General features: G+C 48.4%; 1 protein-coding gene across 1 annotated transcript; it reads right to left on the bottom strand.

Moving 5' to 3' along the window:
* Nucleotides 1-25,461, bottom strand: SLC22A5 (solute carrier family 22 member 5; the record flags this gene model as incomplete). The annotated part of the gene is made up of 10 exons (XM_082650506.1): nt 1-1,397; nt 1,752-1,887; nt 3,116-3,298; nt 4,841-5,055; nt 6,670-6,770; nt 8,507-8,633; nt 9,832-10,003; nt 10,985-11,139; nt 17,876-17,979; nt 25,069-25,461. 10 exons carry the CDS (start codon nt 25,459-25,461, stop codon nt 1,310-1,312), a joined length of 1,674 nt encoding a protein of 557 aa, XP_082506632.1. The 3' UTR covers nt 1-1,309.

The raw sequence follows: 25,461 nt of genomic DNA, 5'->3' as shown, positions 1-25,461 counted from the left end.
TTCCCAAGGCACTTCAGTAGCTTTCACAAAAATACTTTTTTGTTTTTAACCAGGTGAAGCATATGCTTTAGAAGTACCATGGTAGCATAATCAGAAAAGGGAAGACAATTTTACGCTGAACACAAAATATCTCCCAATGTTACACCACTGAAGTGAGCAACTCTGAAAGACTGTGAACACGACTTAATTTTCTTCTTTGTAATTTGTTTCCATGATTGAGTTTCATGAAAGGAACACACACAATGATGTCATTTTTGGCACCCAGAAAAGTGCTAGTAGCTAAGGCTGGTGAGGCCTTGCATAAGTGGCAACTGTGGACCATTGCCAGAGTGATTCTGGGTTGAAACAAACAAAAGACACAAACCAGGAGGCTAAGGAACCAGCCTTTCCTAAGTCTATTCTGAAGTGCAAATAACTTAAGGAGAAAAAAAGACATAATAACAAACAACAAGCAAAACACAATCAAAATCCATATTATAGTTTTGGGAGAAGAGACAAGTTCGCTCGTCTCTCTTTCTCATTGATATACTTCCTTCAAACCATACATCAGAAACCATAGTAGCTAGGAGACTTGATTCACGTAGTAGTGGAAAACAAGAATAGTAGATTCAGTGATGAATCTCTTATGGGCCTGCACAAGACCAGTGCTTTGACCAGATGTAAACAAGTCTACCCAGTAGTCACTCTGAGTGGTCCAAGAGCTCATAAGTTAATGCACTTGTCTCTGTTCTGTATCTGCTGAGTCCTCTCCATATGAAATACCTCTAGGTTTCCCCAGACTTGTGCTCTCCTGCCCTGGGGAAGCAACAATCCCATTTAATATCCTTTGTAACTGAGAAAGTATGAGAAATCAGACTCCCTGTGAAATTATTTCTTTTCCTCTAAAGTGCACCATTAGTGGGAAACAGGGAAAGGATTTTTTGGCAGGGTGAGGAGGTGGAGAACTAGACCCCCAGTTCTATCAGGGGCCTTTTCAGGCAGTCTGAAATTAAAATGTAAAGTTTTAATTCATATTCTTCCAAATCCTACTGGTTCTAATGAGTAGTTAACGTCTTAGGAAGTGCCAAGTCCATCACTGTAATAGTTAGGATTTACCCAAAGTTGTCCGTCAGTAGCCATGGTGTCCCTGGAGGGAAGGTGGTGCTCTAGGACCATATGCAGCTGAGTCTGGGTATCCATCCGTGAGCAAGGCAGACACAGCGTCCGCAGAATGAACAGCAAAGACCTTTGCCACTGAAGGACTCAGTGTCTGCACAAGCCACTTCTGACAAGATGGTCTTTCCTCTTTACCTTCTCACTGGAGGTTGTGTTAGAAGCCTGTGTTTTTAAGGACTGTGGGGCTTTCTTCACCATCTTTTAACATCCTTGTGTGGCTTGGAGTTTGCCTGTATTTTATTCTAGAAGAACAAGCCAAACAAATGTTAGAAACAAATCTTAAAAAGATGCCTACCAGTCTCAAAACAAAGAAAAAATGCCCCAGAGCTGAGGTTATCTCACTAAAGGGAAAATATCATACAGCAGATTCTGAAAGGTTTCTTCTTGTCTCTGTACTATCCGAGTTGCTACTGCTGTCGAGATGTTCATGGTGACCCAGTGGTCTGGGTCTGGCCAGAGAGAACAGGCTGTAAGTACCCGGCCATGTCTGATCCTATTATGGCTAAACTAGTCCATGGCGTTTCTGAGTTCGTGGGGAACTCTCTGCCAGGCCCAGACCCAGTGCATTAACTTTGTGAAGAAGGAGGCCCCCTTACCCTTTGACCCTTAGCATCTGGTCAATGGTGTCTGGGAGTGGGGTGCCGAAGCTCTCTGGGAGGAACAAGGTGAGGATGGCTGTCAGGATGGTCAGACTCCCCATGAGAATGTAGGGCAGGAAGCGGTCGTAAGCACCTGTGGCAAAGCAGACAGAGCCCCAAGCCGGGAGTGCAGTTTGACATGGTCTCTCTCCCTCCCTTTGTGTCCCCAGGACTCTAACAGGGATCACCTGCCTTCTCAGCCTCAGCATCTCCCAGTCTGAGCTGCCATATTGGAATCTTGCACCTAGGCAGGTCACAGAACCCAGAGTTGGCACCGAGCAGCAACACCTCGGTGCAGGGGATGGGTGCAGCCTGGGAGGATGGGCCTGGCCATTCCTATTCCTATTTCCTTTTTATTGGCCGTGCTGTGTGCCATGCGGGATCTTAGTTCCCCGACCAGGGATCGAACCTGTGCCCCCTGCACTGGGAGCAGTGGACCACCAGGGAAGTCCCTCTATTCCTATTTTCTAGCCAAAAATAAATAAGTTAATCAACAAATTAATTTAAAAAAACCCAATGCAGCCAAAAATTAATTAATTAAAAAAACCCACAAAACACCCTATTTCCTAATGCTGGGATTCCAAGGAACTCAAGGTATGTGTCCAGGGATAGGAATAACTCCTCCACCTCTCCAGATGTGTCACAACCCACTCGATTTGTCTCCAGGCCAGATCAGAAGGTGTTTCTGCTTGTCAGGTCTATGTAGCATGTTCACAAAGCAGTCTGAGTACTCCCAAGGTGGGTGGCACCCGTCCCCAGAGGTGTGCCAGCTAGGCATGTGCAGGGGGACAGCAGCTGCCATGAGGAAATAACTCTGAGAAAGATAAAACTGGGGCCCTATTACATAAAAAGGTACGAGGCAGATCTTTGCACAGTGTAAAACTGCTGTGTTAAGTGCTTCAAGTTACAGAAATTCTCGGTTCATCAGACCTCTAGAATAGACATCTTTCCCTTCCTGTTCCTTATAAACTATGATTCCAAGAAGAAATTTCCCCAATTAGTACACTGGCTCCCTAAACGACACTGCAATTTCTTAGGATAGGGGAATTACCTTCTCTGATGGAAGGCCTGGGAAGGCTAAAACAGATACAAAAACCCTCAACTGTCATCAATTTCTAGCTGTCTATAGGTTGTTTTCCACATGAGCGCTTCCACCACAGTACACCCAGACAGGAACCTTCTCCAGGCATAGATCCAGTATTGGATGGATCCCATTTGCTGAGTGTTTGCTTTCCTGTTAACAAGCCATCCCCAGGTCGCATTAAAGCCAATCAGTGCTTCCACCCCATCCCTCCTGTGTGCGCTCGACCCACGGGACTTACCAAGGTAAATGAAGTAGGGAGACAGGATGCTGCCCAGGCGGGATGCCGTGGAGCTGACTCCCACGCCCATGTTCCTGACCACTGTGGGGTACAGCTCGGCTGTGTACACGTAGACCATGGAGAAGGCAGCAGTGACTCCAAACTTACCCACCATCACCAGGATGGTAGCCAAATAATACAAGTCTGAAGAGCAAAGGGAAGAAAGTAGGAGAAGGCACCAACCCAAGGCACACTGCTACTAGTTTTTTGCCTGAAACATACATACTTTCTCCCTGGGAAGGGTGGGGGAGGAAAGTTTCTATAACTTCCTATTGTGGGATAAGGGGCTTATGTCCCTCCAAGTTGATTACCGAGAGGAGGCTGGGACCTGCAGCTGTGTGAGGACATGCTCTTCTCCTCAGCCTAAAGACCACCAGAGTGAGCGAGCCCCTCAATAACCCAGAGAAACCTGCTCTCCAGTCCAAAAGTCATTAAAGACATGTGTGTCAGAGGGGGCAGCTGGCACCCCAGAACCTCATGCTGCAGGCACTGTGGAATTAACTAAAGATTTGTGGATGAATGGGAAGTTCAATTATAACTCACTTCACGCTTTCACTCCATGCAACACTTCACAGACCAGCAGACCCTCATGAATGATCCTCGGATCTCTCCTGCTCACTGTGCCAATGAGGAGATGCTGTGAGTGGCCTGTGGGTCTCCCTGAGCTCTGGTGTGAACCTCTACATACATTCCTGGGCTCCCAGCCATGCTGCAGTGGGTGCTCTTCCTGTGCAGAGTGTTGCCAGCCTCAGGGGCCCACAAATGATTACCAGAGGTCCCCAAACCCATGACAACTCTCGGTACCATAATGGACATGAGGATCCATAAACCGTTTTATGAATTTTCAGAGGGCTGCCTCCTACCCTTCTGTGGGATACCAAGATGGTTTTACAAATAAACTCCTGCTACTGGCCTGTGAGAGCCACGCTGTGGCCTGGCCCTGCCCTTTTCCCTCTCCTCATCTCTTACCAAGTGTGCCAGGCTCATTGCCTCCTCAGGGTCTTGGCCTTTGCTCTTTTTCGGCCTGAAATGTTCTGCTCCTAGACTTTCTCATGGGTTTCTCCATCGTTTCATCTGTTTCTGCTCGACTTTCCCCTCTTTAGGGCCACTGTCTGTGACCACTCTATATAAACTAGCTCTCCATTGTCCTTCAGTGTCATTATTAAAGGTAACACAGTCTGTACTATAACAAGCATTTTATTTACTTGTTTGTTGTCTGTCTTCTCAACTGGAGTCTGAGCGCCAGGAGGGCCTGGGGCTCTGCCCGACTCCTTTACTTCTGCACCGTCAGCCCCAAGCACAGTGCCTCCCCCACAGTAAACACTCCACAGCTACTTATTGAATGAATAAATGACTAAGATGGGGCCAGGTTAAAAAGACATGGGGATGGCCCTCTTTCCTCCCCCTCACTCTGCAAATAAACACACACACACACACATTAACTTGGGTAGAGTACAATCAACCGTCAGCCCCACAAGGTCACTCTCCCTTCTACCCCAAAGCCCAGGCCATGATGACTGTCTGGTCCCAGGAGACACTTTCTCTTGACTTGTGGGCTGAGAACACAGATATGCAGGCGAGCTGTAATGGCATAATTTTATTCTCTTTATTAATTGGCTGAGACAGTATGGTAGAGACTGAGTGACTCAATGGATATCCCAGACTGCAGACATGTATGGTACCTACCTGGGGGCACCAGCTGCACGAAGAGAAGAACGCTGCCACCCAGGAAGAGGGCGGTGGCCATGGAATAGCGTCGGGGCAGGTGCTGCAGGAGCAGCCAGGCCAACACATATGCTGGGACTTCAACCACAGCCGAGAGGAAGCAGTTCAAATAGACATTCCCATGCAAGTTAGGAGTGTCAAGGGAAAGCCCAAAATAGCCCACTGATATGGTCATCCTGAAACAGAATGCAGAAAATAGCTGGAGAAGTGGCATCCACGTGCCTCCCAACCTGGACAACTTTTAAAATATAATTATTGCAGGAAATTCAAAACTATCCTTACCAGGAGGGCAGCAGATTTAACCCTGAGTCTTACTTCTTAGAAAGAAAGATAACTTCCCCCAAGACCAGGGTACCTTCTGGGTCAGAGCACTTTCAGAGCTTTCTAAACAAAGCGTTCCAGCAAAAAGACATATAATTCAGATAGATTCACTTTGTTGGAAAAAAAAAAATCAAAAACCAAAAATACTCCAACCTGCCTTTCAGCTTTAAAAATCCTAAGCTAAAGCACTCACAAAAGCCTATTTCCCTACTCTCTGAACCTCCCAAATCCAACAACTGCAGAAGGAGCTAGGGTATGAGTAAGGAGGCAGATAGCAAGTGGGGTGTGATAAGACTGATGAGATAAAATAAGGAACAATCATTAGGTCAAACATTTAGAGAAAGATCCCTGGCGGACCCTCTGGGGCGACCAGCCAGGAAGAGGCTGGTCAGAAGCAGGTGACCCCAACCCCACCGGACTCGTGGGGAGGAGAGGGAGCTCCCAGTGGGCCATCTGCATGCCCCCCGCTGCCCCTGGCCTAGACCCTCTCCCCAGTAGGCATTCTCTCTATTGATGGTCAACACTCTTTGGCAAACCAGACCAGTATGAATCAGACTGTTTTTAACTCATCTGCAGGTTGAAACCACAGCTGGTACAATCAGGGAAAAGGGCATGTACAGGAGTCCCTGGGAAATCCAGAGCAGGAGGGGTGCCTGGGTGAACCATGGAAGGGTGACTCATCGCAGGCTGGCAGGTCTGTGGTGCAGGCTGAAAGCTGGTTTTGTTTGAGGCCGACTCAGGGGCGGTGCACTGCCCTAAGGGATCCCGTGCCATTCCTTGGAAATGGGTGGCTGGCTGCCAAGGCTTGTTGACTCCAGCAATAAGCACTCTGAGATGAAGTCTGCCTTCCTCCCCCGCAGGCTCAGGTAGTCACTTGTAATCCCAAGGGTCTGGCCACTAAGCAAATGCTACCTAGGCACTTGGATGTGTTCCTTTTCTCTGGTAAATCACAGATCCCTCCCTGACACACTTGGTGAAATGCCTCGTTAGAAGGAACCTGACAAGGACGTGTAGGCCATGGCTCTGCCTCCAGGACAGCCTCCAAACATCCCAGAGGGAGGATGTCCTGCTTCCACATTTCCAGAACATACTTAGCAGCCTCTATAACTGAAAGGACACGGTGTCTTCACTTAGAACTTCTTAAAGGCCTCAGTCACTGTCTGATGCACAGGCAACAGGAACAACTAAACTAGGGACCCAATGTGAACAGCGATTTGCCTTCTGACCCGGAGGGATCCCCAAAGATCCCATATCTTCCCCCCAAAGCCCCCACAACAGTTTTCGTTCTCCTCTTCTGAGATTCCGTTAAGAACTGGGACATGCCCACTTCTTTTATTGCAAGGCACATCCCTGCCACTTTCTGATGACACAGGCTTTCAATTCTGATCTGAGATGTCTGCAAATGTGAGGCCTGACAGACACTGCCAGAAGCTTTGTCTGGAGGCCTTAGGTATGTCTCACTTACGCACCACAGTATTATGGACATGATGGTGACCATCCGGATATTCTGGGTTCGGAGCAGGTCCAGAATGCTGTGAGACTGCTGTTTCTTGGAGCTTAGGTCTTGTAGCTGCAGGAACAACATGACAAGGGTACGGGACGGAGAGAAGGTTGGAGACTCAGAGACCCAAGAACATACTTGAAACCCTGGCATCTTAGCTTTCTGCGTCTCCGAGTTGGGGAGTGTTTTATGTTTCTTGCTTGAAAAGAAGGGTATGTATAGTGACTATGTCTTGGGCTGCAGAAGGCTTCACCGGGCCTTGTGGATAACAAATTAGTGAACGAGAATGAGGAGGAAAAGTAAGTGACCAGCCCTTGGTGCGATGCAGCCAAGGAGGAGGCCCAAGCTGACTGCCCCCTCCCGGCAAAACCTCCAGCCCCGTCAATGGCCACATTCCAGGGAGGCCTCTGCGTATTCCTTTCCAAGGCTGGCTCCCAGCCCCTCTGGGTCAGAGAGAGAAACTGGCTGTGTAGTTTATTGATATTATATTTTAAAAGAATTAATGTTTTCAGTCCTCATACCATGTAGTTACTGGTCTACTTCCAAGGAAAAAAGTTTCAGATAGAAAAACAGGAAAATTGACCTCAGCTTCACTCTGAGTAACTTCCTATGAAATCTGGCACAGCCAAGGACATTAATAAACCACACATCTAAACACACTGATGTTGCTTTCTTAAGCAAACCCAGTTTTGGAGTTTGTTTTTCCTGAGTTAGCAGTTCAACGAAAGGTCAACTTTTGACTTAATGGATCCCCTGGAATACCCTCATTTCCACAAAGATGCCAGTGGGACTTACGGTTTCATCCAGACTGACCTCTGCAAAGCTACAGAGGCCACCTCACTTAAAAGCCCTCCCTGCCACCTACCCCTCCCTGAGCTTTTGTGCACCAGAGTCCTTTCTAGGATGTGCTGAGTGGGATTTGGTGCTGGGCCACCGCTTAACCATGAGGCCGGCAGGGTTGTCAGTGGCCAGCAGCTTCTTTGCTGCCTATAATAACCAGTCTCTCTTTCCCAAGCCCCAAGTCTGCATCTGCATGCCTTTGCGCACTGCGCTATGACTGACTGCTGGTGGCTGTTCTCACAGCCAGGACCTTGTCTTCCTGTCAGAGCAGGGACACACTCCAGAACCCCATCAGCCAGTAATGACAATTTCTAACCTCTTCTCAGAGGCATGAGACTGAGGAAAACCGCTTGCTGCAGAGGAGGTGGAAAGAGAGGGAACAGGAAGGAGAAGCAAGACCCAGGAATCAGGCAGAGCCAGGAAATTACTCATGGCGCGTGAGAACAGAGTTTGCAGAGAGGGGTGGGGTAGGGGGAGGGCGGATATCAAAAAGGACCTGGCTCCAAGACGATAATCAACAACTCCCCGTTGGTGGGCGGAAGGAGACAGGACATTTCTAACTCCAAATCTATTTTTGCTTCATACCTTAGGTACTTGTATTATTTTTTAAGATGAGAAACAACCTAAGGTGTAAGAAACAATGATTTCCCAAAATGCCAATTTCATGAAAGACCTGTTAACTCATAAAGAGTTTTTATTATTAAAAGTAATGGTTCGACTGTATGATCACTTAGAAAATAATTATATAAAGTATGAAAACCTAAACTCCACGGAAAGGTGAAGGAGTTTACGCAGTTGGCACCTTCTCAACTTCTGAATTTTAACAGGACCTGCCTTGGGGGCAGCTGGGGCTTGGGCGGGGGAGAGCTGGGCTCCCGTGTGAAGGGAGGGCTTCAGGGCTGTGTGGTCCTACCCTAAAATCATGGTCACGGAGGCCCTCCCACCAGCTCCGGCATGGTGCTCACCTCACTCGAGTCAAAGATGGTTGAGGGTGCAATGATCCCATTGATTTTGGCAGCCCTGCGGATGATCACCTCTGCCTCTTTAAATCGGCCTTGAGAGATGAGCCATCGGGGGGACTCAGGGATGAACCTGGAAGTACAAGGAGCAATCTCACTGAGGCCTTCCCGTCCCACAGACCAGGTGGAGCATAAGTGGAGGTGGGAAAGGGGGTTTCAGAACCAGAGCTAGGTTCGAGGGATGTTTGGTGTTTCCAAACCAGAAGCTAAGAGGTGCACCATACTAGAGCCAGTAAGTGCGAGCTTCTGATTTCACTGGAGTACACAAAATTTACAGGGGCCGACACACCATGATGGGATTCCTCCCCTGGCTGGCCACCTCCATTTCTGAAGAGTGGTGGTGCCACCTGCTGGACACTAAGTAGACAGGTGCAAAATGGGCTCCTGAAGCTTGGCTTCTGTCATGGGCTGAGCCCGGTCCAGACCCTTACCCTGCCGAACTCCCTTGCTTGTGCCTGGCATCCACAGCAGCTTTTGCACTGGCCTCTTATAGCCTCTAGTTTTTCCTCACTCTCCCCCCTCCCCCTGCCCCGCCTTGATTCATCCAATTGACTCTCCATAAGGCACTTAGGTGTTTTGAGACTTTATGGATCTTATTTTCTACCTCACGAGGTAGCCCCTGCCCTTAGGTCATAACTAGGACTCCCCTGTACCATCTCTGCTCTGTATCTTCTCCTACTATGCTCTGCAATGCTCTCACATCCAGGTGGACCAGTGATCTCACCATCCCCACCTGCAAGGGGCGATTCTCGCCTCAGCCCCTCGGCTGTGTTCTCTTTCTCCATATGGAACGGTCTCCTCTCCGCCTGTCCAACCTCTATCTTGGAGGCTCAGATGGAGCCTGGTTTCCTCCACCCAGCTACCCTGAGGACTCGCACAACGTGCTCCCTCTTCTCCCGGTGCCTCTGGCACGAGGGTGCGGCAACATACAACCAGAGCCAGGGCCTAAGCTGTCTTGTCCTGCAGTCTGATAGCTTCCTGGAGCTTACGCTAAACTCCATCGTCTCGCAGCTACTGCTCTTTCCTCTCCTTGCACTCCAATCAACCCAGCACAGGGCTGAGAACAAGTCTGTTGATGTCTTGGGGCTGTTTTGTTTTTGGCTTTTCTGAGTATGGAAAAACATTCTGAAACACCTTATAAAGACTTTAAATTTTCTGTCTCTGTGAGCCCAAATGGGGATTTGTGGGTTGCTGCTGCCCCCTAGTGAAGGCCAGATAGAAGACATCCTGCTGGTGGGCACCACCGGGCACAGGGCCACACACTCACTCACCACCACAGTGGGAAGCACAGCACCCCCGGCACCGTCAGCGCCAGCAGAAGCATCCGCCAGTCTCTGATGAAGTGAGCAAATAGCGGCAGCAGCATGTAGCCAAATGCATAAAATATGCACACGCCTAACGTAGAGAATATAATACGAACTGACTTGCCAAGAATTTCTGTTCCTGTTCAAAACAAGGGAGGAGTCATGTTAGTATCTTAATTCCGGTTATTTCCTTATTAATCTTCTTGTGTGTAATTTTCAACATACAGATAAGAAAGCAGGCAGAATTATCTTGAAGCTTCCAAGCCCTAGGGAGGGATGGGATTCTGACCACCTGCTGCGGGTGCCTCCTTGTGGCCTCACGGCGACAGTTCTCTCATGAAACTGTCATCACTTCCTGAAGCCCTATGCTAAAGATGCCACGTGAGGCCTCACTGAGGAAGGAGATTCATTAAAGGGGAAGTCACTATTAAGGCCACACATGCTGACTATTACGCTTTAAGGAAAAATATTTTATCAACTGTGAAGAGAAACAAATAATCCTTTTAACAATCAACCCAGGAAACCCAAAGACCAATAAGCTAGAGTTAGATGCCTCTGAACAGTGAGACTGGCAACTTTTCAGTGAGAGCAGGCCAAAGCCCTGCAGTGTGGACTCAATTAAAACCCTGAAGGTCATGTGACTAAAGCCCACTCCTATCAATTCATTCTTGCCAGTCGATTTCACTGGCCACTATGTTTTGCAGAAGAGGCAGTTTTCTTCCTTGGTGAGCCTGCCAATCATGGCCCTTGCTCCTCATGTCATGCCTCCCTGTTTCCTTAGCTACCCCAGCCCTGGGCAGAGGCAAGTCCTATTTTTAAGATCTTAGGTGAATTCCGGCTAAATGGCCATCGAGTACTAATGAGACCAAGGTGCCACACCTCGGGGGCCAGAAAAGAACTGGAAATCAGCAGTCAGGCTATTGGGCTGCTGGGGACACAAGGCTAGGCACTTGGCAGACTCAGTTTCCCTGACTACTAATTGGATTCATCAAGAATCCCTGGTCGGTGTTGCCAGAGACCACTTCCCTTGGAGGGGCATCACAGCTGTCTCCAGAAAGCGGGTGGTGGGATGATGGTGAAACACAGGATCAAGTACTCGACTCCAAATTGATGGCCATACCCAGGACAAATGCTGCCACGTAGTTGGAGATTTGGCCCATGCCTACAAGGAAAAACAGCATGGCAAACATCTCAAAGTTCTTCGAGAAGATCTGCAGGAAGCTGAAGCCAGTCTGCATGCCCATTGTCACAAACAGCACATTCTTCCGACCAAACCTGGGAAGGAAAGGAGAGTGACAGAGAACCAGCTGGGAGAAGGCAGCAGGAATGGGCCCCACCAAGAGGGGCTTTCCCCAGAGTCATTTCAGGGAGGGGTCGCAGATACTGCTGCCAGGGCAGCTGGTGCAGGTGCAATCCTGGCCTCTCAGTCCCTATGCTGTTACTCCCCTCCCCACTCACCAGGACCAATGTGCAGCTTGCAGGCAGTGCCAGAATTAAGACAGTGATTACAAGGGATTGACACACATTCATTATACTTAAATTCACACATTCATCATTTATTATTTTTTTAAAAGAGCTGGTTTACTTTGGAGGATGATGGAGAAACAATTCATTATAAATGAAAACTGGTAAATAAAGGGGAAAACATTTGTCCTGACTTTTCTATGTAAACTATGGCGAACAGTTACCAATAACAATGAGGGAGAGTATCATTTCATAAAAGTATTCCAACTATTAAATGAAACCAAAGTGATAAAACTAGAACATCATCATTTTACAACCCCCGATGAATGAAGAGATATGGGCGTTGTGTTTCAATGACTGCTAACATCATAAAGAGAGACACTTGAACATCGCATGACTCCTATAGTCTTTACAAAGGGGCTGAATCTGAATCTGATGAAGTCTCTAGATCCAGCTGCAATTTGCAAGAAATGCAGGGAAAAGAGGAATATGCTCAATTGTACCATAAGCATACAGTTAGCAAAATTCAAACGGGGAAATTCTACAGGTAGAACAGCCCAGGCAAAGAAAAGGATGGAGAATCCATAGGTTAAAGTAGACTAAAAGACATACAAAAATTTTTAAGTGGGCAAGACTAAACTTGTGTTTAAGGATGTACATTTGGACGATAAAACTACAAAAAACCCACAGGGAAGTGATTATTATAAAAGTCAGGCTAGTGTTTACTTATAGGTGAGGGAAGCTATTGTCTTTGGGATGGGACAGATGGATGGGGCTTCTGGGTGGCCAGCAAAGTTCTATTTCTTGACTTCGTGGTATTTATATGGTTATTCCCCTGGAATAATTCATTAAGCCTCATTTGTTCTGTGTGGTTTCTGTACCTGTGTTCATTTTCAAATTTTAAAAAATGTTGGTTTTTTGGGATTTGTTTGCTTTTAAAGACAGTGACACAACAAGGAGGAACAAGTCAACCTAGTTCATTCAACCTAGCAGATTCAGCTTAAGTCTGCCCAGGGCTAGCAGACACCTATTTTCATTCAATGAATATTTATTTGAACATCTATTATATACTAGTCATTACGGATGTATTTGAATTAAAAAAAGACATTGATTCTGCCCTCAAGGAGCTTATAGTCTACAGTTGGTGAGACAGACAGTAATCATATTTTAATCGAACAACAACACTGCTGAATGTACAATTACACACTGGAACAAGAGCACTGAAGGAACAGCATCCTGGCCCACAAGGGACACAACAGAGGAACCTATCCTGGACTGGAGGTAGGGGCTGGGGACGTGGGCATTCAGGGAAGGTCTCCCTGATTATGGGGCACTGAGACCAGACCCAAAGGAAAAGAAGTTGTTGACAAGGGGGAGTAGGGGAGAGGGACCAAGCTTTCAACGATATTCACAGTACAGTGGCGGAGGCCAATATTAATCATATGGTGTCATCTTTTATTTACCAATTTCTGATAGGAACAAGGAACCAGGGTAATGTAAACTGGGGACCCTGAGGAGGCCGCCTGCGTGGTCAAGGAAGGCCACGGCACGCGGCTGGCGGGGGGCGGGGGGGAATTCTTCACTGTGACTGTGAGAAGAGCATGTGCGACTGTGGCTAGAGGGGCATGGTTAACACGAAGGGCAGCTGTTCAGTAGAGGGTGGCAGGAGCCAGACTGCACAAGACCTTCAGCCACAGTAAAGAGTTTGCTGCTTCTTCCCATTACAACAGGGTTTTGTTGTTTTTGATGATATTGGCATCTAGTAGATAGAGGCCAGAGATGTTCTAAACATCCGAAAATGCCCAGGATAGTCCCCCACAACAAAGCAGTCTCTGGCTCAAAATGTCAAAAGTGCTGAGGTTGAGCAACCCTGACCTAAAAGGAGGCTCCCCTGCATTGTCCTGTAACAACAGTGCCCTGCACACCAACCAAGGGGAGGGCCCTTCCTACCCTGCTTTCCCTTCCCAAGGGCTCTCTGGATAGTAGGGAAGAGGAAGACTCAGGAAGCCCTTACATTGCTATAGTCCTTGGCAATCCAGGGTTGGGGCCAGAAAACACTCACGTTTTTTTTAAGAAATATTTGTCTATTTTTATTCTTTGATATTTATGCATAAATTGTACATTTGTAAAATATAGAAAAGCACAGAGAAGAAAATAAAAATCAGCTGCATTCTCTGATAGCCACTAACATTTTTTCTCTGTTTTTTTAAATTGAAGTAGAGTTGATTTACAATGTTGTGCTAATTTCTGCTGTATAGCAAAGTGAGTCAGTTATACACATATAGACATTCTTTTTTTATATTCTTTTCCATTATGGTTTATCCCAGGAGATTGGATATAGTTCCCTGTGCTATATAGTAGGACCTTGTTGTTTATCCATTCTAAATGGAATAGTTTGCATCTACTAACCCTAAACTCCCAGTCTATCTCTCTCCCTCCCCTCCTCGCCCTTGGCAACCACAAGTCTGTTCTCTTTGTCTGTGAGTCTGTTTCTTAGACAGGTTCATTTGTGCCATATTTTAGATTCCACATTAAGTGATATCATACGGTTTTTGTCTTTCTCTTTCTACTTAATTCACTTTGCATGATAATCTCTAGTTGTATGCATGTTGCTGCAAATGGCATTATTTCGTTCTTTTTCATGGCTGAGTAGTACTCCATTGTATATATGTGCCGCATCTTCTTTATCCATTCATCTGTCAATGGATATTTAGGCTGTTTCCATGTCTTGGCTACTGTGAATAGTGCTGCCATGAACACGGGGGGACACGTATCTTTTTGAATTATAGTTTTGTCCGAGTATATGCCCAGGAGTGGGATTGCTGGATCATATGGTAACTCTATTTTTAGTTTTCTCAGGAACCTCCATACTGTTTTCCATAGTGGCTGCACCAACTTACATTCCCACCAACAGCGTAGGAGGGTTCCCTTTTCCCCACACCCTCTCCAGCACTTGTTATTTGTAGACTTTTTAAGATGGCCATTCTGACTGGTGTGAGGTGGTACCTCGTTGTAGTTTTAATTTGTAAGAAATGCTCACTTTTAAAGTCTGTCAACAAAAGGTCAAACACACATATGCCTACAAAAATAGGAAATATCAGCTACTTCTTCCCAGAGTTGTGCCTCCCTTCTATTTCTGCACATAGAGGTAACTCAATGACGTCAGATAAAATGCTTTGACAGCCCAGGATTATTTTAATTGCTTTTGACTTTTTGGCTTATTCATATTCCAACAAGGAGTCCTATATAAAAAAACCCTGATATTCTAGACAACTCTGGAGGGCATGAATCCACTGCCGTTAGGTAATCTGTTTGGCTTAGGTTTTTTTTTGTTTGTTTTTTTTTTTTGCGGTACGTGGGCCTCTCACTGTTGTGGCCTCTCCCATTGCGGAGCACAGGCTCCGGACGCACAAGCCCAGCGGCCATGGCTCACAGGCCCAGCCGCTCCACGGCACATGGGATCCTCCCGGACCGAGGCACGAACCCGCGTCCCCTGCATCAGCAGGCGGACTCTCAACCACTGTGCCACCAGGGACGCCCTGGCTTAGGTTTTTGAATTGGCTCACTTAGGAGTAAACTGTCCATCCCACAGAGCCCTGGGCCTTCCAAGGGGGTGCAGACAAGCTTGAGGGGTGGTGTAGGGAGCTGAAGGTAGGTGCTGCAGCCAGAACAGCCACATTTTTAGCTATTTCATTGACTGAACTTAAACGATTCTATTTAAAAGATGAAGTCTGCTGGCAAAAAAATGTTTAAAGGTTTGAGAAACCCTGTACTAGCCCTTCTGAAGACTAAGGTGGTCCTCAACATACACACCAACTTTGTTTCTACTGTTTCCTCAGGAGCAGATCTTTGGGAACTTAAACACTTTCCTCAGGTAATCGTGGTATTACACGGCTCTGAGGCCAGCTCACAAAGATCTCCCTATCCCATGACACAGCTGACCAGAAAAATGCACTGAGCTTCAACTCTGTAACTGGAGTACCTCCTCCTAGTCTTTCACATGAAGGTAATTCCTCTGAGTCTCAGCTGCCACCTACCCCTGTGAGAGGGGGATTCCCACTACCCCTCTGGGAGGGCCTCTAAGCTCCGTCCAGGGCACGCCCTCCTCTCACTCTATACTGTTCCCAGGCAATCTCATCCACTTACGGGGCTTTGATGAGGGTTCTATCAACTGACAATTCCCGAACGTGTTTCTCCAGCCCAAACCTCTCACAGAGCACCCTATCCATACATCCAACTCCATACTCCATTCCTCCTATGAGACCCCTAAGTCTCATAGTTACCCCAAATTCAGTATGTTCAAATTGAACTCAACATCTTCTCCTACAAACATGGTCGCCTTCCAGAGTGCTTTGTCTTAGAGAAGGGTATCGTCATTGACGCGGCTGTGCAGGCCAGAAGTCTCCCTCCCCTCACTTCCCATGTCCAACTCATAGCCAAGTCCTGTTGGTTTTACCTCCTACCACTCCTCCCCATGTCTACCGCCCTCAGCTTAGTCCAAGCCACCTTCATTTCCTGCATAAAGGATTGTGATAACCTCTTAATTGGTTTTTCCACAATCCTCCTTGTTTCCTTTCAATCCTTTCTCCACAAAGCTATTGAACAACTTTGTAAAAATGCAAATCTGATGATGTCACACTCTTAAAAGCTGCCCACTGCTCTGTGACGAAAGCCCAGACTCCTGTCATCTGCTAAGCCCGGCCTGCTCTTCTGCTTGGGCCTCAGCCTGCCTCGCTGCTTTGTCTCTATACCACTCTCCACACCCCCACCCCCCACCCCCCACCAACACTTTCTTCCAGTTCCTAAAGTGTGCTATGCCTTTGCTTGAGTCTAGGCTTAAGTACTCTTGGCTCTCTTGCCCAGAACACTCTTTCCTCTCTTCACCCCTTTAGCTAGCTAATTTCTACTCATCTTTCAACCCCCAGCACATGCTTCAATGCTTCACCATCTCAGGTCTCCTCTGTCAGACCCTCTCTGAGCACCCTGCACTTCTCCGCTGTATCACTTACCACCACAAAGGATAACAAGTACTTCCCTCAATTCTTTAATACATTCTGCCTTGCTAGAAAGCAAGTTCTAGAAGAGCAGGCACCTGGAACAGTAGTCCACACAAAACAGAGGATCAGGACTCTGGGCCCGAATCCTAGCTCTGCCACTTGCCAGCTGTGTGACTCTGGGCAAGTCATTTAATTCCTCTGGGCTTCATTTTTCCCATCTATAAACTGAAAATAATAATGCTTCCCACATCATAGGGTTATGAAGATTAAATTATTTGTTGTTTCTTTTCACTTGGTATACAGTGCTCATAAGAGTGAATGGCACATATTAGATGCTCTGTGTTTATTAAATAAATATAAGTAATCAGCTGATGCTTGCTGCTAAGTTAAGGGTCTGGGGAAGCAAAGGCCTTTCCCCTAAAGGAGTAAGTGTCTCAGGCTCATCTAGAATCATCAGTCAGTGGTCACAGCCTACTTAACTCTTTAATGCTCATTGGTGACTGTAGGAATTTGTCCCTTTTAAAAATCCCTAGATGACACTCTGGAAAAGACAAATCTAGTGAGAAATGCACATATTTCTTATGAGGAAAGACTTCTCAAGTAACGACATTAGTCCATAGATGCAAACATGCCAAAACATCACTTTGCATGTCTGCTGCAGGATAAAATGGCTGTAGTCTTAAGGCAGGATGACATTCTCACCCTGAACTTCTCTATTAGAGACTCCCCCTGCTGGGACAATGCTGGGACTCCTCTCCACTGGGTGACCCAGTGTGGCCAAGGACCTTGCTGAAGGCTGCTCTTCTTGCCATGGGCTTCGCTCACAGACCCTGAAGCTCTGGGGTAACAAGACACAACATAATAAACCCCTCTGAGAACACCATGGAAACTATGGAACTGTTTTCCCCAGAAAAATGCTCACATACAATCTCTAAAATTCTGTATGGGATTTCCAGAGGAGATGAACTCCCTAAGCCATGGACTTTGAGGTAAGAGCCTTGGAATTACACAAATAACCTGCTTATGGGTCAAAACAGCACACTTCCTGATTGCTGAGAAATGCCATAACCACAAGCCTGTTAGATAAAGGGAATCAGCCCTGTGGACATAAGAGTTCTGCCCATCACACTGCCGTTGGCTAGTGAGACCTCTCACCTTGAGGAAAGAGCAATGGTTTGGGGAACACAGAGGCAGCCACCTATGGAATGCCCTAAGATCTACAACACAGCTGACATGCGTGTGTGTGGTGTCTCCCTCTCCTAAGCTTGAGGATGCCAAAGAGTTACGCTCACCCAGGGAAGGCGAGCAGGCAGTGCAGAAGTAAGTTGTGGCATATTTCCTGGTCAACTGGATCATGTGTACACTCGGCTGAGGTTGTTTCACTCAGCAAGCATTAGTGAGAGGAGGTTGCTGGCTCTCTTTACTTGGTCTGGAGTCTATACTATAGATGTGCCTTTGCCTTTTTAAAACACACAGCCCTGGGCTGACAGAACACTACCTTGCTCTGTGCTGAGGTGCCTTGCAGCTGCAGGAGTAGACACCCACCTTACCTGTCTGAGAGCTGCCCCGAAATGAAGGAGCCCACCAGCACACCCCCGAAAAACAAGGAGACCGTGAGCGGGGCCTTCCAGTCGTCCTCACACACCAGGTTCCACTGAAAGAGGAGCAAAGGGATGTATCACTCACTTCTTTTTAAAAATTTTTTAAATGTAAGGCTTCTTGGAAAATGGAATCAGAACATCCTGCATCCCTGCATGCTCTGTTTACATTACTGTAAGGGTGTGTGAGCTCACTGAGGCAGGCGATGGCTCGTCGGGCAGCAAGGCAAAGAGCAGGTTTCCCCTCACAGGGAGACTGACCATCCTGTTTTTCACAGCTCTTAGCCTCATTGTTTTGCTACCAATTTGAGACGGGGAGACAGGCTGGGAGCAAGTACTCTGCCCATGTGCCAACCCAGGAGGAGGCGAGGCCTTTCACGGTCGCTTCTAAGGACCTGGGCTGAGGCTGGGGCTGTGGGTGGGGCAGGGCACCCTTTCAGTGGGGTTCAGGTCATTGGCAGGGGTGGCATAGTAGTGGTCCTGGAGCAGGGCTCTGCAGCTCTAAGGGTCAAGGCTTCCAGTGAGGGACTGAGGCCAGAGGGCCTGGTATGCACCATCTGGATCTGTTCCTTCAGCTCTGCTCAGGCTTCAACTCTGGGCCAGTGACCCCTGGGTCCTTCTGCTGACATTTAGAGCTGGGATCCCTGATGCTGTGCCAACACTAGGCCCAATTACAGCCAAGAGCTCTGAGCTGGCAGTCAAGAAGCTGGGTTTTAGCTTCTACTCTACTGTTAACTAGTTACCCAACCTCAGACAAGATTTTTCCCCTCATTGTGCCTCAATTTCCCCATTTGTGAAACAGTGATGGGGGTGGGGGGGGAACAGGCTACAGTGCTTGAGGTTCCCAGTACCCAGTGTAGAGTTCCATCTCTAGTTAGCACGGAAAGAGGTCTATGGGTATGGGGAAGCACCTGAACACTCAGACATTAGGTTGCTCCAGCCTAACAAGGGCCAAAAGAAGGAAGAAAAACCAAAATAGGAAGCTTGGTGGTCCCCAGAAAAATGTTTCCCGCAACAGAGAGGTGGTGCTCAGTAGTAACCAAGAAGGCCGCCTTCTAGGGAATTTAGACCCTGGCTTGCCTGGCACCAGGCTGCAGGCCTGCCCTCCATGGGGCCTGCTGGCTCCCGGGAAGTGTGCGGCTTCCAAGAATAAAGCATCTCTTCCAGGCCAGGGTCAGAGGGAAAAGCAAGTCTGCTTTTTGGCCCCGCTGGGCAGTGTGTGCACAGTGCCTCCAGGCACCTCAGAGGGGGTCAGAGGGCAGCCCTTAGGGTGGACACAAAGAACCCCTGCAGCTGATGATAAGAGCCACATACCTGGCTCTCCACTCTGGAACAAGCATGCACGTTGGATGGACTGAGAATGGGGTGGTGATCCCCACTCCAGGAAGAGTTGGGGGTTACCAACTCCTAAATCTAGAAGAAGGCCAGACTAGCAGAAGACAAGCAAGGAGCACCAAGGCCCAATCACTCAGGCTATGGCAGCCTTCCCACCTCTGCAGCCTCAGCCGTGCCAGCACCCAGATACCACCTCCCTTCTAGGAGGGTGAGTGCTCCTAGGGCAGCCCCCATCCAGACAGGGCTGCCGAAGTCAGGATGGGAGTAGCAGGGGAGTCAGAGCTGAGGGACTTGGTGATGGGATGCTAGCCTCTGGGGGTGTTAGGCGGAGCTTCAGGACCAGACTATGCCTATTGCTGCTCTTGAATATGATGTGATCTATTCCCACCTAGCATGCGCTACTTTTGTAGCGACAGAAATAAAAAAAATGAATACAGTCAGTAGCTGCTTCTCAATAGGTCTCTCGTGAGGGTCGGGGACTGATATGGCTGTGCTAGACTAGAAACCCACACGGGCTTCTGCAGTGAGTTCTGGGGTGGAACCCCACCCCCCCACCCATGCCAGGTCTCCCAATATAGGCTTCTAGGGACTTCTGGACTGCCAAGGCCAGGTGCCACCTGGAACCAGGTCAGACTATGCTCTGCAGGAGACAAGGTGACTGTAGTGCTCATCTTGGAATAGGTCCCCAGAGCATCTCTCCGGCTCCTGCAGCCTCACCACCACCACTTGGTCCAACTGGGCTCTCTATCCACTACTGACATTTCTCAACAATTCTCACAGCCTGGCTTTGGGCCCTCCAAAAGCAAGCATGGGTTAACACTTCTTTCCTCCTGGCCACAAGGGGCCTGTGAGTAGGGTCAGGAAAGATAACGGGTCTCAAAAAATGAACAGAAGGGCAGGCACAGGCTAGGTCCCACCCAGCCAACCCATCCACTTACCTGTCAACCACCAGATGGAGTGCAGTGGGCTCTTGGACTTGGCCTGACTCCTCCTTAAGCGGGCGGCAGGTGGAGCAGGGGGCGATGAGAAGCCCATAGAGTCCAGGCTACGTACCCCGGGCTTGTTGTGTTTATAGAGGAATGTAGTATCTCTATACTGAACTCCTGGCTTGGCAGCTGCGACTAAAGCAGCTACAGACCAGCTCACTGACGCTGCCACTTGGTACGAAGGATGGGCTATACTGGCTGATGATAACAGGGATCAACCTTAGAACTAAATGTGTAGGTTTAAGATTTAGGTCATGAGTCTAGTATCCTTACCCCTCAGCTGGGTTAGCTATGAAAGCAGGCGCAAACTGAAAACATCTGGGAGTAACCCTTGCAAGGAGCCTAGACTTGCCACCCTTCCTGGTCAGAAACGTGCCTTTCTAGTGGTGATGTCTTCATGGATATATATGTGTATGTGTGTATATCTATATCTATATCTATATCTGTATCTATATCTCAGAGCTTTTCCAACTATATACTTTAGTTATGTACAGTTTGTTTTATACCATTTATACCTCAATAAAGCTGTTAAAATTTTTAAGAAGAAAGAGAAATTGTGTCTCTTGTACACAGTATGTAATTGGTGCTACTTCTCAGTTATGGGAAGTAGAGAGGTGATGTAGTTCCCTGGGACTAAATGTCCTTACCTGTGAGTTGGCTGGAAGAAAAAAGAGATAGGGCCTGTGCCCACAGGGCAGAAGCTCTTCCCAGAGATGTACCTAGGCTGACCGCATCAACGGTCAAACACACTGGTAAGCACTACCTGTTACTGAATGCCATGTATTCTACACACATTTCATTCTGCCTCCTGCTGCAATTAACGGCGAATCCTTGCCCCAAGGCTGTCAGGGCAAGGAGAAGAAGAAGAAAAAGAATTTGCTACCATATCCTCTACAAAGCCTGGCAGTGCCCTGCAGAAGAGAGGCTCGGTAGCTGTTTGGTACCTATGTGAGTGAGTGAATAGATGGATAAAAGGACAGTCAACCTTCCGAACCATATTATCCCTTGGGTTTAGTCCTTGGGCTTGGCTGCCCAAAGCCCAGATGAACCCTGAGCTTCATTCTCTAGAACAGATTATTTTCCTTTCTCCCTCACACCTTCTCTGTGACAACTGTCAGAACTTTGACCCAGGATGTCGGTTCTCAGCTAGCTAGAGAGACAATCAATCTGCCCACTCATGGCCAGATGGGTCTTTTGTGACTGCACACACACAGGGCCCTTCAGGGACCCAGCAAGTGGCTTGCCATGAGCTGCAAAGGCAGAGAAAAGGGTCTGCGCTTTCCTAGAGTGAGGGAAGTCAGCAAAGGCATACCAGTGAGGCACAGTCTCCAGGTCTTTTTGGTCTCCCCACCCCAGAGTCAGCCCGGGGCCTGCCTCCCAGGTCGATGTGGCTTTTTCTTCAGGTGAACGTGGAGATAACAGTGGGGTCTCTCCTATTTTCCAAGACTACACGCACATAAGGCTGATGGAAAAGCTGGTCCAGAAAAAGAGGTTCTCTAAGACAACAGGGAGTAAAAGTGTTGCGAAGGGTCAGCACAGGGGGCTTCTGGGAAGCAGAGGCTGGCAAGGAGCAAGGGGACGCAGAGGACTGCTGGGTTTTGGCTGAAGAGACCCCACGTCATGGGTGCCAGAAGAGTTAGAAGTTTCTAAAAGAACCTTTCCGGCCACAGGTTGTGCTATGGAGACACCAAAAAGCAGGTGTCTCAGACCCAGGTAGCCTGAGAAATCAACCAGGTTCCCCGGGAAGGAGGCAGTCCTGGGCCAAGAAACACTCAGGTATTGGAGCAGCACTGCACAGTGGGGTGGCTGATTCCCCAGCACTCCAGGGGTGACTGAAGGGCTAGAGAAGGGTCTAGCCTAGAAGCACACGGACCACCAAACTATTCCTGAAACATGGGAGAACCACCTTTCTCACCTCATAAATAGCGTCCCCTTCTTTCTGTCAGTCCCAATGCCTTGTTGCAGATCCTCGCAGGGGCAAGCCCCAGTTTGTGGAGTGGGGGATTACATTTACTTTAAAATATTCCAGTCAGTGCCTTTCAACCACCACAAAGTTTCCCTTCTATAAGTTAAACTTGTCCTTTTCTTCTTCAGTTTTCACACTTTAGAGATTTCAAAATTATTCATTAATTCATTCAATAAAAATTTTCCTGAGTACCCAATCTGTATCCAGCATCAATGTTAGGACTTGCAGGAGATACAGAGATGTTAAGTCTACCACAAAGTTTAGTACTACATGTGCACACATTAACCTCAACAAAGAAAAAAAATCAAACAGGAGACCTGAGGTTTTCATTTTCTGCTGAAAAACATGAATAGGGGGCTTCCCTGGTGGTGCAGTGGTTGGGAGTCCGCCTGCCGATGAGGGGGACGCGGGTTCGTGCCCCGGTCCGGGAGGATCCCGCGTGCCGCGGAGCGGCTGAGCCCGTGAGCCATGGCCGCTGGGCCTGCGCGTCCGGAGCCTGTGCTCCGCAGCGGGAGAGGCCGCAGCAGTGGGAGGCCCACATACCGCCAAAAAAAAAAAAAAAAAAAACATGAATAGGAATTCAATACCAGTGTACTTACAAACACTTCTATGATTTGGGGCAAAGGGCAGTCTTGCAGACATTTAGCAGGCACAGGACAAGCTGCAATGGTCAGCAGGCCAGGTCCAGGTTGAAAGAAAATGGGCCTTCGAAAAAAGGAGCTCTCAGAATGTTAATGCAACAGCTTCCAACAGTGACTGTTCACCAGAAGAGAACAAGCAGCCTTGAACTTAAAGTCTGGCATTCCAGCATCCTCTAACAAAGGGCTAAGTAATATATTAATCTTGCCTCCCTGCAAAGACTGACAACCTGAAAGTAGGTGAAAGGGCACATAGCTCTTACAAAACTGTTAAGACAGCTAAAGAAATAGGCTAAATATATAAGAGGAAAGGCTGACATTGGCAGCAACATAGCTCAAGGACCCTTCTGGAACAGTTGGCCTTTGGGAGCTCATCAGTGCCATCACCACTCTCAGCCGAAGGCATGATGGGGGCAGCAAAGAAAGAGCAAATGACTAGAGTAAGTTGGGGACCACAGGGGTTAGGGAAAAATCCTAAGAAATGCCATGAGCTACTTCTGACTTCACTGCCTTTTCTTCCACAGGCAGCCAGAAGCAGAATTTGCAGGGACTTCTGAGTCATGGACTGTGGCTTCCCCTCTGTGTTCTCTCCCTGCAGTCTGAGGAACAGCCTCTACTTTCACAATGCTTGGCCTCCAGAAGGGTGACAGACTGGCTTCCAGAAGGGTGACAGACTCACTTGCGAGGCTAGGACCAAGGATTTGTGATGACTGGAAGTTTTCATACTCCATGCACTTGTCAGCCACAAGTCACAGTCAGCTACCTCCAATCAGTACCTCTTTTCTCAAGTAACAATGCCTGAGGACACTGGAATGATGTCACTTGCTCAGAGATCCCAGTGGGGTTCTTCTCTTACTCCTACTACATACATGTGGAGTAAGGAGGCGCAGATGCTGGGGACATCAAATGTCCAAACATACAAAAAACAACACACACACACACACACACACACACACACACACGTCTGTTGGGGCAGCACTCAAACTCCCCTGAAGGGTGACAACCCCCAGAAGCAACACACACAGGGTCTCCAGAACCCTTGTAAGCCCCTTTCAGGCTCAAGCGGGGTTTGCTGCCATACCAGGACCTGTGCACCCTGCCCTTCAGCCTCTTCTCTGTGAACTCTGCCCTCCGGCCAGGTTGTTTCTTGCTGTTCCAGACTTTGCATCTGCTGAGCTCTATACACCAGACTCACTGAGAAGCCTCCTCCTCCAAGAAGCCTTCCCTAATCCTTGAACCCCTGATCCTGACACTCAGTGAACCCGGGCACCCTGGAGCCTATAAAGGAGTGCTCTTTTCAGTGTCCTGCTTACTCAGTTCTGCTGAGACTACAGGGAGTTAGAGTGCCAGTGTCGGAGTATGATGCAAAGCACATCCACGTGCATCAATAAACATCACATCATACATCCAGCTTTAATGATTGCAAGGTCACCAGGGGACAGACAAGGCCACCCAAAAGGAAAATCCAAGGGGCTGGGGCATGAGAAAGGTTTTCCCCCTGCTTCCTATGAACTAAGGTTGTATGCTTTAACTAAATCTGGCTAATGACATTTCCTTAGAATACCCTAAAACATACCAGGTCAACAAGTCACCCTGAATGGATCTTCAGATGCATGAATCCTTAAAGGCTAGTAACTAACCCTGAGCAAAAGGTAAGCAATTCTTTACGGGGAATGACCAGACAGTCATTTAGGGGTGAAGGTGGGTGGGGAAGGAGTAACTGGGAAAAGGAGCAAGAGACAGTTTTATAGCCATGCTTCCTTTAACTTAAAAAGTTTGAGAAAGTAGAGGGGCATTTCCCCTCTCTCTGAATAGTTGCCAAAAGGCTGGAGGAAAAATGGTGACAGCTCCTTGGCCCAAGCTCTAGCTCTAGTTCTCAGCACTCCCACCCCCATCTAAAGTCTCTGACTACTCAGAATCTTAAGAGTATCTACAAGGAGTCGCCAGGGCCTTCTTGGCTTCCTCTCTAAGATAGCTAACAGGATGGGCGGCCAGCCTGACACCCGTGCTGCGATGTCCATGATCTCTCTGGAAGTCACCACGAAAAGTTCTCCGGAGCCACCTGGCTGGACGATGACCATCGCCAGTGTGTAGTGAGTCGCGGAGAGGGAGTGACAGCATCCAGCGCTCACCTTGGCGGGTGGAGTGCACGACCTTTAAGACTGTTAAGGTCCTGCCTACTCCCCGGTCCCAGGCCCCGGACGCGGATCTGTTACCCACCTCGGTCACGATGGTGGACAGGTAGATGTCCCGGTTGAACTCCCAGCCATCCAGGCAGCCCTCTTGCTCCAGCTGCTCCAGGTCCACGTCGCGCCCCGGCTCCAGCCCGAGCGCCGAGAAGTTGACGATCGTCGCGAGCCGGTAGCGGCGGCACCTGTGAGGCACCTCGCGGCCGTCCTGCAGCTGCAGCGGGAGGCTGTGGTTGCGCCACACGCTGCTCAGGTTCGCTGTGTCCGGCACCCGACAGTGGTGCTCCGGAGTCGCCGACAGGAACACGGACGACAGACCGTTGAAGCCGTTGGGGACGATGCTGGCGCTGAGCAAGAAGAAGATGAGGCGCTGGAAAGGGCCCCACTCGCCCAGGAAGGCGGTCACCTCGTCGTAGTCCCGCAT

Source organism: Grampus griseus (assembly GCF_964374135.1).
Source record: "Grampus griseus genome assembly, chromosome: 3".
In the NCBI taxonomy this organism is placed as follows: Eukaryota; Metazoa; Chordata; class Mammalia; order Artiodactyla; family Delphinidae; genus Grampus; species Grampus griseus.
This window is presented reverse-complemented; position numbering and strand designations above follow the sequence as displayed.